The sequence below is a fragment of the Tiliqua scincoides genome, chromosome 6 (assembly GCF_035046505.1).
Source record: "Tiliqua scincoides isolate rTilSci1 chromosome 6, rTilSci1.hap2, whole genome shotgun sequence".
In the NCBI taxonomy this organism is placed as follows: Eukaryota; Metazoa; Chordata; class Lepidosauria; order Squamata; family Scincidae; genus Tiliqua; species Tiliqua scincoides.
Window position 1 is genome coordinate 67,917,585 of NC_089826.1, and position 13,276 is coordinate 67,930,860.

Genomic DNA, 13,276 nt, shown 5'->3' on the forward strand with positions numbered 1-13,276 from the left:
CTTCCAGTGGTACTTAGGTGGATCATGTGAAGTAGCATGGCAGAGGACAAACATTGAGAAACACTGCTCTAAAGAGTGTATAATACTAGGGAATCTTTTGAGTTTGTTTGAAGAACCCTCACCAAATTGGCAGAAAGCTTCTCTGAGCACTGAGAGCCCAATCCTATGCATGTCTACTCAGAAGTAAGTCCCATTAGAGTCAATGGGGCTTATTCCCAGGAAACTGGATAGGATTGGGCTATGTGTCAAGATACAAAGTTCAGAAGTAAGAGAGGTCTCATTCCTCTTTCTTCTGAGAATGAATAACAGCTCTAATCTTTACAAGATGAAGCAGGCAGTCTCGCATACATCCTCTTAATAGCTTGGTAACTTTGGAAGAAATTTAATCACTGGTTAGGTACACAACATTAGTTCAATCTTTCCACATACACAGAAGCTGAATGATGTACCAGAGATGCAAGTTTGTTGTTTTTTAAACGGCAGGTGTGATTGGTGACATTCAATTATACTTGACAAATATGGTCAACATTCCCCCCTTTTTCTTTACCTCTTCCCTTCCCCAATCATCAACATTACACTGTGTAACAAAATTTGAACAATTTTGTGTTCATCTGAATATTTCAATCTTTATTAATTTTGCTGTGAGGATTTAAAAAATACCACTATTTTGGGCCACAATTTGCACTATGCATTTGTATTAGATGACGCATATTACAATGCATTAGGCAATACGATAGATACAAATCCAAAATTTAAGACAATTAAAAAAAAGTTTTGATGACACAAAAAAACTAGATTATCATTGGAATCAGTGTCTCTGAACTGTATAAGGGCCAAATCTTGTCCAGCTTTCCAGTGCTGATGCAACAATGCCAATGGGGCATACACTACATCCAGCAATGTGGGGGGCAGTCACAGAGGTCTCCTCAAGGTAAAGGAAAATTTATTCCCTTACCTTGGAGCTGCATTGTGGCTGCATCAGTGCTGGAAAGTTGGATTGTTGGGTAGAATTGGGCCCTAAGGAACATTAAAAATTCAACATAAACATTTTTTGTGTTACACAATGTTATGTTGAAAACCCCTCTTTTCACTGTATAACCCTAATTCTTGCTTGCCTCTCAATGTATAGTGTGTTGTGTTTATGGTGATGCTCACGTTGATACGTTGTGACAGCAAGTGGGAAGCTTGTCACAGGTGACTTCATGGAGCAAAATATTGGCATGGCTACAAACCATGTATGTGGAGCGTGCTTAGGAATCAAGGTTACAGCAGGTGCATCATGTGGTTCTCTCCCCATCCTTGTTTGGCTGACAGGGATTATTCTGAAAAGGGATCTCCCATTCAGGTCTTCCCTAGAGAGCAGTCTGTGTAGGTTCCATAAGCACTGGGCCATGCCCCTCAGCTGTTACTGTGCCATAAGAAGTATCTGGAACTTCTTCTTCCTTGAGTTTCTTGTAAGAAATATCCGTTGTTTCTTCTTCTTCCCCTACTAGAGGCTCTTGCTTGTAGAAATCCTTGCCGTATATCTTGTAGGCTAACACAAACAGACCGGCTTCTGCAGCCTGGAAGAGGGCATAGAGTAAGGGAAACATGTACATGCTCCCAATGAGCTGTGGAGGGAACGTCAGCTTGAGTATAGCGGTACAGAGCTGCACGTTCTGGCAGCCAGTCTCCAATGACACAGTCCTCTTGCAGTGGGGTGGCAAGTGAAATAAGGTTGCTATGCCGTAGCCGCATCCATAGCCTGCCAAGGGCATCAGCAAGGCGACCACATAGACAGTGGGAGGAATAGTGGCCAGCAGTTCAGGACCCAGCATGGTGCCCGTGAGAATGAAAAGGATCACCAGGGTAACCAGCAGAGACCACAAGGAAACCTGGCAATAAAAGAATTAGGTGAGAAAGAGTGCACGTCAGGTGTCCTGCTGCACTTATTATATCAATTATAAACTTTAAAATTTTTAAAAATATATGACCTATATCAACAAAAGTCAAAACAAATCAAATCCCAAAAGACTGCATGTGACAGTGTTATTTCAACAGACTGCATGTGTGTAAAGGTCACAGCTGAGACTAGTGGGTAAAATAGCAAAATTACTCGTATTCTATTCCAGATTATGCCTTCAGCAGTCTGAGGGCGCAATCTTAACCCCTTATGTCAGTGCTTTCCAGCACTGACATAAGGGCAGTGCAGCTCCGAGGTAAGGGAACAAATATTCCCTTACTTTGAGGAGGCCTCCGTGAGTGACACCCAACTGCAGGATGCAGCACATGTCCCATTGGCACCAATATGCCAGTGCTGGAAAGCACTGACATAAGGGGTTAGGATTGCACCCTCTGTGGCGGTTTCAGGAAAACACTTGGTAACAGCCCAATCCTATTCTTCTCCCCCCCTGCTGATGCAACAATGCCGAAATGGCGACTGCTGCATCCTGTAGCGGAGGGCAGTTGCAGAGATTTTCTCTGGGTGAGGATAAGCCTCTACAGTGTAGAGCAGGGGTTCCCAAACCCCGGCCCTGGGGCCACTTGTGGCACTCGAGGTCTCTCAATGCGGCCTTCAAGGAGCCCTCAGTCTCCAATGAGCCTCTGGCCCTCTGGAGATTTGTTGGAGCCCGCACTGGCCCAATGCAACTGCTCTCAGCGTGAGGGCGACTGTTTGACCTCTCGCGTGAGCTGTGAGATGAGGGCTTCCTCCACTGCTTGTTGTTTCACGTCTGTGATGCAGTAGCAGCAGCAAAGGAAAGTCCAGCCTTGCTTTGTGCATCATTCCCCCCCCCCCGACACAATGTCAGAGAGATGATGTGGCCCTCCTGACAAAAACTTTGTACACCCCTGGTGTAGAGGGATCTACTTGAATCTGTGCTAGCAATTTTGATGGCAAAGATCTGCATAGACCTGCACCACAAGATCAGGTCCAGGAAGGGGGCTAGGATTCAGTTGCTGCTGCCGCCACCAAACCAGTCCACTTCCCAGACCTGAACTACCCTTCCCACACCCCATCCCATTTCACACTCTCCCTGCCCCCATCGCCACCTCATTTTGCTCTCCCTCATCACTTCTCCCACCATCCTGTTCCAACACACCTGCCATCCTACCTGCCTTGACAGATTCTCCGGGATCCTCTGGTGGGCATAGGAAGGCTCTGGCCTTCCTGCTCATTCTCCTGCAGCCCACAAATTCACACACTGTGGGAGCACCTTTTACAACTGCTGTAAGGCCATTTGCACTGGTGGAACATGCATTCTTGCTCAAGTTCCTATTCAGCTCAAATAGGATAGATAGGGCTGTATGTCAACGTACAGCATCTCTGAATGTAATGTAGTGGGAGACCTTCCCTGTTACTTGTTTACCTCACATATATAGCAATTAGAGATAAGCACCTAGCTCCAATCTTTAATCAAATTACATTTTTGGCACTCCAACATGAAACTGTGTTACTATTAGATGGTGGGGTTTCTAGGAGGAGGGCATGCACTTGCAAAAAAGTGAAATCAAAAAGTTGCAGTTAGTTTTGCAAGCACTGCCATCAGATAATGTAAAACATTTTCTAATATTTGTTGATTGTTTTAATGACACAGTCCTAGTCCTGTACAGTATTTTATCATTATTGCTTTTCCATTCTTTTGTATTCCTTTTAATTGTAACTTATGTATTATTTATTTGTCTCAGCAATAAATTCAGACCACTTTAATTTCTAGCCTTACAAATACTGCTGGAATTGTGCATTCTCAGGAACTTCTACTTACCTATTAGTGGCATGGTATATACAGAATATGTTTTATTTAGGTTGTAAATTCCTTGGAACAGGCACCTGTGGTGCTCCATACAGTAGTAGTAGTAGTAGTAGTAGTAGTGGAAAACTAGCATGAGGAGTTGTAATTTAATTACACATAAAATTATGTGATTTCTGTTGATACATTTATCATGAAGATTTACACAACCTTATATTATTCATATGTTGTAATTTATCCCATTAATTCACTTTGCATTGGCTTGTTCTTGAACTTGTGGTTCATAGTCTCAGTTTTAGCAAGATTTTTCTTTACTGCTTTCTTTACTTTTACTTAAGTGGAATGTTTATACCCATATCATTCCTTCCTTGGGTGGGGCTTAAAACAGAAGTAATTACTTGAAAGTCTCTTCTGATAACCCCCAGCCAGCTGATTTGAACCCCTGTCTGCAACAGTATGGTCAAGATCTACAATATGCGTTAATATAAGTGGGCCCTAAAGGCCCAATCCTATCCAGTTTTCCAGTGCTGGTGCAGTTGTGCCAGGGGTGTGTGGTCCATCCTACGGTGGAGGGAAAGTCACTGAGGCCATCTCAAGGTATGAGAATGTGTTCCATTACCACGGGGCTGCATTGTGGCTACATTGGAACTGGAAAGTTTGATAGGATTGGGCTCTAAGAGATGTTATTTCATATTTCAGTCAGGACTGGAGATTTCTGTAGCAGAGGCACTGTCTTCAGCAACATTTAAAACACTGCTTTTGATCATATTCAAGATTATATTGCAAAAACATAGTGTAGTTTTAAGACTATTGTTGTGATTATGAATGTACACTCAAAGCTGCTCTAAGTAGAGTCAGACCCTTGGTTCATCAAAACCAGGGGTGTCCAAACTTTTTGACAGGAGGGCCACATTATCTCTCTGACACTGTGTCAGGGGCCGGGGGGGGAAGAATTAATTTACACTTCAAATTTATGGAACTTATATGAATGAATGAAGGTCTTGCAATAGCTCAAGGCCTATAAAAGGCCTTGCACAAAGGAAGGCCAGCCTTTCCTTTCCTGCTGCTGCAGCAACACAGACGTGAAACAGCAAGCAGAGGAGGGAGCCCTCATCCCACAGCACGTGCAAGAGGTCGAACAGTTGGCTGCCACGCTGAGAGCAGTTGCGTCAGGCCAGTGCAGGCTCCAGCAAGTCTCCAGAGGGCCAGAGGCTCATTGGAGACTGGGGGTTCCCTGCAGGCCGGACTGGGAGTCCTCAAGGGCCGCAAGTGGCTCCAGGGCTGGGGTTTGGGCACCCCTGATCAAGACCAATGAGGTCTATACTCCAAGGCAGTGATTTTTCAACCAGTGTGTGTGGCACACTGGTGTGCCATGAACGGTTAGCAGGTGAGCCACGGGAGTTTTGGGGAGGGTCATTTATTAGTAGGGCCACTGGGGGATGTGCCTCAGAATTATGGTGTGCCTTCTCAATTGTCCAAAAACCATGCAGTTTGACAATTTTAGCACCTTGTGATGTGCTGTGAGATGAAAAAGGGTTGAAAATAGCTCCTCCAAGGCATCAAGCAGGGTTCTTCCCAGCTAGCCCTGGAATCCTTTAACTAGAGACATTGGCACTGACTGTAGGTTCTTGTTCATGCAAAGCACATGCTCTTCCACTGTCAATCAGGAGTACCTTATGCCAGGCTGAGGAGAAGGGCTAAATGAGGATATGAGAAGTGCACAGTGACCTCTCATTCTCTCTCACTTTCTGTAAATACACAAATGCCTGAGTGTGTGAGCAGGGAGAAAACAAGGCTCCGTGCTGCTTGCACTGCACGTAGATTATGCCTCTCGCACTGATTTTCCCGTAGACCCAGAGGCACCCCATGTGGTCTGCTGCTGATGCTTAAGAGGCAGAAAGATTTGATTAGGGAGATGGCTGCTTCACCAACAGAGGAGGTGTTCCTTAATTCAGCATGCCTGAATGGGCATGAACAGCAAGCTTCTCATTGCATATTGGTAGAGAAGGCAGATGTCTGAGGCCGGGGCTGACTTACCTTCAGGAGAATGTCTGCCAACCTGGTGTATCGGTATCGGATGATAACCCCAAGGCCAATGGGGAGCAGAGTGCTGCACAAGGTCAGGGTGACGGCACCTAAGGGCAAGAGGCGCACCAGTGGTGTATTGATCCAGGCACGGCTGTATATCCACAGGCAAAGAGGCATCAAGAGAAGAGCGAGCAGGGTGGATGACGTGGTCATGATGATACTGCCAAGGACAAAAGAAAGCAAGAGTGTCCAGGGATGAAACCATACAGCATCCCAGACCTCTGTTGTGTCCCCACACTCTTCCCTGGCTCAGCAGCAATTCCTACTATCCCTGGACTTGGTATCACCAGGCCAGGACCTTGTACAGACTGTGGGGGAAAGGGGGACTGAAAGTTTCATACAAAACCCCCTTCTGTTTTCAGTTGTATGTCATTCCATAGGTGAGGGGGCCATCAGGTCAGCAATTTGGGTATAGAAGTTTCTCTTTTTTTTTCTTTGCTAATCTCCTACTTAGAGATTCCCCTTCTTTCCACCCTGTGCATGGGTATACATGTTTTGAGTGGCAGAAGTGGATAGTTTTGCACTGGGGGGAAAAATACCTTTTCCAAACTTTTCCGAGTGGTGAAGACCAGAAGTGATTGTGAGGAACTCCAGAAGGATATCTCCAAACTGGCAGAATGGGCAGCAAAATGGCAGATGCGTTTCAATGTCAGTAAGTGTAAAGTCATGCACATTTGGGCAAAAAATCAAAACATCACATATAGGCTGATGGGTTCTGAGCTGTCTGACAGATCAGGAGAGAGATCTTGGGATGGTGGTGGACAGGTCGAAAGTGTCGACCCAATGTGCGGCGGCAGTGAAGAAGGCCAATGCTATGCTTGGGATCATTAGAAAACGTATTGAGAACAAAACGGCTAATACAATGCCATTGTAGAAATCGATGGTAAGGCCACACCTGGAATACTTTGTGCAGTTCTGTTCGCCATATCTCAAAAAGGACATAGTGGATATGGAAAAGGTGCAAAAGAGAGTGACTAAGATGATTACTGGGCTAGGGTACCTTCCTCATGAGGAAAGGCTATGGCTTTTGGGCCTCTTCAGCCTAGAAAAGAGGCGCCTGAGGGGGGCATGATTGAGACATACAAAATTATGCATGGGAAGGATAAAGTGGATAGAGAGATGCTCTTTAGACTCTCACATAACACCAGAACCAGGGGACATCCACTAAAATTGAGTGTTGGGAGGGTTAGGACAGACAAAAGAAAATATTTCTTTACTCAGCATATGGTCAGTCTGTGGAACTCCTTGGTGCAGGGTGTGATGATGGCATCTGGCCTGGATGCCATGCTGTGTATGTGCAACCTCCTGATTTTAGAAATGGGCTTTGTCAGAATGCCAGATGCAAGGGAGGGCACCAGGATGCAGGTCTCTTGTTATCTGGTGTGCTACCTGAGGCATTTAGTGGGCCGCTGTGAGATACAGGAAGCTGGACTAGATGGGCCTATGACCTGATCCAGTGGGGCTGTTCTTATGTTTCTTGCTTGCAAGTGGATAGGAATTGCCACAAGATGATCTTACATCGCTCATCTCCCTAGCACAGCCTCTGTTTGGACACATTATCTTTGCCCCACACAGCAGCCAAGAACCATCTCCTTCCCCCACCCACTTGACAGTCATTCATTGCCTCCTCCTCTGGTCCCTGCAGACAGTTTCCAACACTGCAGCCCTCCAGGGTGTGTCTGGCAATCAATCCCCCCCCCCCAAGCAAAATAACACTGTTGCTTCCCCTTTGTCTAGGTGACAAAAACTAGATGATCTTAGAGAAATGAAGAGAGACAGGAACAGAAGCTGAGTGCCTCACAAAAAAAGGGTAATCTATGAAGGAGGAAGGCTTCTCAATGCATGTGTGATCGGATATGTTCCCCACCCAGCAGGCAAGCTGTTATCTGCTTTCCCTGCCTTCCCATTAATTCATAATTTATAAAAAGAAAGTTCCTGGGGCTCAAGCTTGCATGGAGACTGGCTCCTAAAGCCCCCAAGCATTGGTCTCCTGGTGAGTCCTGGCAAACTACCTGTGCTTTCCACAGGAACATGCCAGCCAGGCATTCAACAGGTGAAACTTCCCCAAACTGAAAGTGCAGTAAATAGGAAAAGCTCTGCTACTAAGGAAAGGCAATTCAATGCTTGCACAGGGGGGCAAGTGTTTCTCCACCCAGCTTTCAGACATCGATAATAACCCACCCAACACATGTGCCAGACCTGGAGTTGCAATCTCTAAAGCAGTTTCCTAGCTTTAGCAGCTGCACACTCAACAGAAATAATTTCTCTGTCTTCTTGCAGCAACTCCTGGTTGGGGAGGGTGCCCCCCCTGCACAGAAAAGTACTACATCTGTTGAACTTCTGCCTGTCAGGCAGCTATGAAAGGTTCTAGAGCTCTGCCAGGAAGCAAGGCAGTCCTATTCAGGACATAAGCAACAAAAGGAGGTTCCAGAATGGCATAGCCTTCTTTCCAGGCAGAGGCCATGGGCTTATTCTCAGCGGAGGAGGGTACCGCTTTTTGCTGTCCTGGGGGCACCCTTAGACAATCAAATGAAACCTGCTTTCTCCTGGAGTGGCTTACCCAGGCCCCTTTAGCCCTTCCTGCTGCCCCAGTAGCGTAGCTAGAGGGGCTGCAAAGCACTAAGTTTTGCAGGGAGCCTCACTGCAGCATGCAAATACTTCTCCCTCCCCTTTGGAGCCATGGGAGGGGGGGAAACAGAGGCTTATGCCTACAATCAAGCTCCCTGACAGTGGGGTAGGGGGAGAAACCACTAAGTTTTGCAGGGAGCCTTACCGCAGGATGCAGAGCGTCCCTGACCCTCCCCTTCCGAGTGGGGCGTAGACCTATAACAAAGCCCCCTGACAGTGGGGGGGGGGGCAAAGCAATAAGTCTTGCAGCAGCCTGCAAGGGGTCCCTCCCCTTTGGAGCCATTCCAGGCTCCCCCCCCCCAATGGCTCGGAAGGAGAGGGACCCCTTGCAGGCTGCGGTGAGGCTCCCTGCAAGACTTAGTGCTTTGCCCCCTCTAGCTACGCTACTGCGCTCCCCCCCTTTAGCCCCGTCGGGGGGCCCTGGCGGCTCTGCCCCCTCCCTCGCCCCTGCCTGCCTGCCTACCTGAGGTTCATGTCCCCGTTGACCAGGAGGGACATGATGTTGGAGAGGTTCCCTCCGGGGCAGCAGCCGCAGAGCAGGACGGCCACGGCGGCCACCTCGTCGAGGGCGAAGAGCAGGGCCAGCAGGAAGGCCACGAAGGGCATGACCCCAAACTGGCAGAGCAGCGCCAAGAGCAAGCCCAGGGGCCGGCGGAGCTGCGCGCCCAGCTGCGCCAGCTCCACGGTGCAGCCCAAGCCCAGCATGGTCACGCACAGCGCCAGCCCCACGAAGACGCTCAGGCCCTGGTTCAGCGGCGTGTCCCAGAACGGGGGGCTGCGGCCGGCGCCCTCCCAGGGCAGGAAGAAGGTGGGCGCCGCCGGGCTGGGGCTGGGGCTGGCGCTGCTGCCGTCCGAGGGGCTGGCGGTGGCGAGGTCCGGGCGCGGGGGGAAGGGGCTGCCCGTGCCATTCTCCATCCTGGAGACCTCCGTGCGCAAAGCTGCAGACCCCGGACGCGCCCTCTCTCCTGCCCTGCCCTGCCCAGCGCTGGAGAAGCCCCGGAAAGGCGCTCAGCCGGCCGGCCACCGCGCCCAGCCGCCCCCTGCGAGCGCCACGTCCCTTGGCAGTGCCTGCGCGCCGCGCTCTCGCTGCTGCTCTGCCCGTCCAGGGGCGTCTGCGCCGCAGCAGGTGCCTGTCGTGGAGTCAGGCTGGAGAGAGCATCGTGCGCCTTGCAGGGGGAGGGAGGCTGGAAGGAGCAGGGGCAGCAGATGGCATCGCCCCCAAAGAGGGCAGGGCGCCTGTTGCCTTTGACTCGCCTAAAGGCAGCGTGAGGTTCATGACCCGGAATGCTACAATTTAACACTGGGAGGGAAGGTATAGCAGAAAACAGCTTGTTTATTGCTGGTACCAAAGCAGTTGCCTCACATCATGCGCAAGTGTGGCTAGAGGCAGCTCGCTTGTTATACTCATTTCAAACATAGACACGCAAAGACAAAGGGTCCTGCAAAATTCCATCCCTGCCACACTCAAACACCCCCTTTACCCCTCCTATTAGTTGCTGCTTTGGCCAGATAATGCAGACCAGCTCTGTCTGGTCTTCAAGGACTAGGGCGCTAGAGAGCCAGGCACTGGGTCCAGGGTGGCTCACAGTTTCTTGCTAATAAGCATTTTAGGCTCACAAGCATTTTAGGACCAGAGTCAGAACTGATGTTAAAATGGCGTTACTTTCGTTAGAGTTTAGTGAGAGCTCTTGGCCCACGGCATCACACCCAAAACGTAGGACAGCCAAGAAAAAGGGAGGACACGACCAAAGGACAGTGGAGAACACTCGTGTCTTCACTGAAACACTGTGGCTGCAATCCTATCCACACTCTCCTGGGAGTAAGCTCCATTGACTATAGTGGGACTTACTTCTGAGTAGACATGCATAGGACTGGGCAGTGGTGGCACTAGGATTTGTGTCACCCGGTGCAGGAGGCCTGTGCGTCACCCCATGCAGTGGGCGGGGCAACACCCCAGGTGGTGAACGTGGTGATGTACCATCGCCCCACCCCCACTCGTTTTTTGGCAGTACCTTTTGATAGAACACAGATATTTCAATGTGGCTTGTTTCATTGCATTCTGCATGAAATTACACTTTGATTGATACATAACATGATGGGATTATTCCTCCAAACTCTGATTTTAGTGATTTTGAAAACTTTTTGAGTCACACACACACCCCGTGTCAACTTACTAACACCTTATTGCAGCAGTTCTCAAACATTTAGCACTGGGACCCACTTTTTAGAATGACAATCTGTCCAGTACCCACTGGAAGTGATGTCATGGCCAGAAGTGACATCATCAACCAATTAAAATAAATAATTATAAATAATTAAATTAAAATGCAAGAAATAATTAAATAAGGGGAAGCCAGTCCTGTTCCACCAAGTGAATCTACTCAGAAGTAAGTTCCATTAGAGTCAATGGGGCTTAATCCCAGGAAAGTGGGGATAGGAGTTCAGCCTCAGAGCCCAATTCTATGCATGTCTACTCAGAAGTAAATCCCATTAGGGCATACTTCCAGGAAAGTGTGGGTAGGATTGGGCTGTGAGGGAAACTTTGCAAGTGCAAAATAGAAAACATTTCCCTTACCAGTTCAAGCCTCTTTGTTGGTCCTTTCTAGTGGGGGGGAGCTGCCTTCTGGGGCTTTTGTTGCACTCCAGTCCCATCGGATCAGGAACATTCTGGTGTCCTCACATTCTCCTTTGCCTGGCCTGATCACAGCTAAGGCATGTCTGCCTACTCGTGAGTAAACGTGACCGTGAGGCTGCCTTGCTTCCCATAGGGCTCCATACACTCGCAGCAGGGGGGAGGGACCGCCTCCTGGGTGTTTTGGGGGGGCTGAATTCATTGGATCAGGACCATTCTGAGTTGGATTAATCTCAGCCTGCCCTTTCTGACACACTGAGGCATGTTTGCCTACTAGCAAGTAAACGTGCAACACAGCTCACTTTCACTTTTCATAAGGTTCTTTTCATTTTTTCCTTCTGGTTTTTTGGCCATAACTTTTGAAGGAAAGGTGCTATCTCAATGGGTTTTTTGTTTTGTGTTCCGCCGGTCATTCCGCATCCAACGGTGTACAGCACGAAGTGGTAGCTCCTAACGTCGCGATTTTATTGCGTCATCCCCCAGGGCGCGTCACCCCCCGCGTGTCACCCGGTGCGGCCCGCACCCTCCACACCTCCCTAGCGACGCCACTGGGACTGGGCTCTGAGGCTGCAATCCTATCCACACTTTCCTGGTAGTAAGCTCAATTGACTATAGTTGGACTTACTTTTGAATAACCATGGCTAGGATTGGGATCTGAGGCTGCAATCCTATCCACACTCACCTAAGAGTAAGCCCATTGACTATCATGGGACTTACTTCTGAGTAGACATGCATCACATTGGGCTCTGAGGCTGCAATCCTATCCACACTCAGGAGTAAGCCCCATTGACTATAATGGGACTTAGTTCTGAGTAGACATACATAGGATTGGGATCTGAGGCTGCTATCCACACTTCCCTGGGAGTAATCCCCATTGAATATCATAGGACTTACTTCTGAGTAGACATGCATAGCATTGGGCTCTATATTCAGGGTGGCCAGACTACTTTTCCAGGACATGTCCTCTTTTTTAGCCTCATGTCCTGGAAAATAAATGCCCTGCTTTTCCCTATGAGCAGGCCCTTGCAGGAAGCGCATAGTCTTCTTGTAATTAATAACTTATATGTAGTAAATTATATGTAATATAGCTTTAAATTTAATAATAACATATAATGTTTAAATTAACCACATGAAATCAATATACAAGTGTTATTAGCTTTTATTTTGTCTTGTCCTACATTTTTCTTTTTTTAAGACTTCTTTTAAGGCTTAAAAAAAATTAACTAGTTCAATATACCTTGGAAGTGTTCAGATGTTTTGCCCCAGCAGAACCTTCCAGGTTCATGTGGGCAGCATTTGGTGGCAGCAAAATATACGTGCAGCCTCCTTCCCAAATTGTTCTAGGTGGGAGAGGGACTTTAGTTTGTGTTTCAGGTATTGTGCCTCAACAGGAATCTCCAAGTTTGCCTTGGAATCCTAATAATTCATTTATTCAAAGACATCCCCCTAGGCAACTTTGACCCAGTACAGTCTTCAGGTACCGTATTTTATTCTGGGGTTCCATAAACATGCTTTGTGGCACATTTACAACACCTAGTACCGACACTGGAGCCCAGTGCCAGCACTACGGGCCCATAGGATTGGGCCTTACAATGCAATCCTATGAATGTCTACTCCAAAGTACATTTTATTAATTCAATAGAACTTATTCCCAGAAAAGTGTGTGGGTACAGGATTCCAGCTTTAGTGCTCAGGAGAATTTTGTTAATGGGCATCGTTAGTGACATCAGCAACAAAAATAAATCTTGCCATACAAATTTCATCTCCTTTTTTGAATGGGTTATTAGCTTACTATTGGGACAGTGTTGATGCTGTGGATGTAATTTATCTCAACTTTAGTAAAGCATTTGTCAAGTTCTCCATGACATCTTTTAATCGGCAAGTTGGTAAAATATATCAGATGATTCATTTCTTAGGTGGATTTGCAACTGGTTGGACAACAGTTCAGAAAGGGTGCTCATCAATGGCTTCATGTCAACCTGGAGAACGGTTTTGAGTGGAGAGCCCCAAGACTCTATCTTGGGCCTGGTTCTCTTTAACATCTTCATCATTGACTTGATGAAGGGATGCAAAGAGTACTCATCAAATTTGCAGATGACAACAAACTGGGAGCAGTAGGAAACATATGAGAAGACAGTAAAAGCCTTCAGGAAGACCTTGGCAGAATGGAATACTGGACTGAAATGAACAACATGAAGTT

The 13,276-nt window shown here is 47.7% G+C and overlaps 1 protein-coding gene across 1 annotated transcript; it reads right to left on the minus strand.

Moving 5' to 3' along the window:
- Positions 1 to 395: 395 nt before the first annotated feature.
- Positions 396 to 9,590, minus strand: SLC10A4 (solute carrier family 10 member 4). The gene is made up of 3 exons (XM_066632498.1): positions 8,908 to 9,590; positions 5,766 to 5,976; positions 396 to 1,874 (listed from the first exon to the last, which is right to left on the minus strand). The coding sequence occupies exons 1-3, from the start codon at positions 9,357 to 9,359 to the stop codon at positions 1,353 to 1,355; spliced, it is 1,185 nt and encodes a 394-aa protein (XP_066488595.1). The 5' UTR covers positions 9,360 to 9,590; the 3' UTR covers positions 396 to 1,352.
- Positions 9,591 to 13,276: the final 3,686 nt, after the last annotated feature.

Bases quoted from the DNA above. Each gene is read 5' to 3' on its own strand.
- SLC10A4 (XM_066632498.1), bottom strand. From the start codon at position 9,359: ATGGAGAATGGCACGGGCAGCCCCTTCCCCCCGCGCCCGGACCTCGCC. The intron at 5,977-8,907 runs GTAGGCAGGCAG...TGTCCTTGGCAG, and splicing joins AACGGGGACATGAACCTCAG to TATCATCATGACCACGTCAT. The intron at 1,875-5,765 runs GTAAGTCAGCCC...TTTTATTGCCAG, and splicing joins TGGCAGACATTCTCCTGAAG to GTTTCCTTGTGGTCTCTGCT.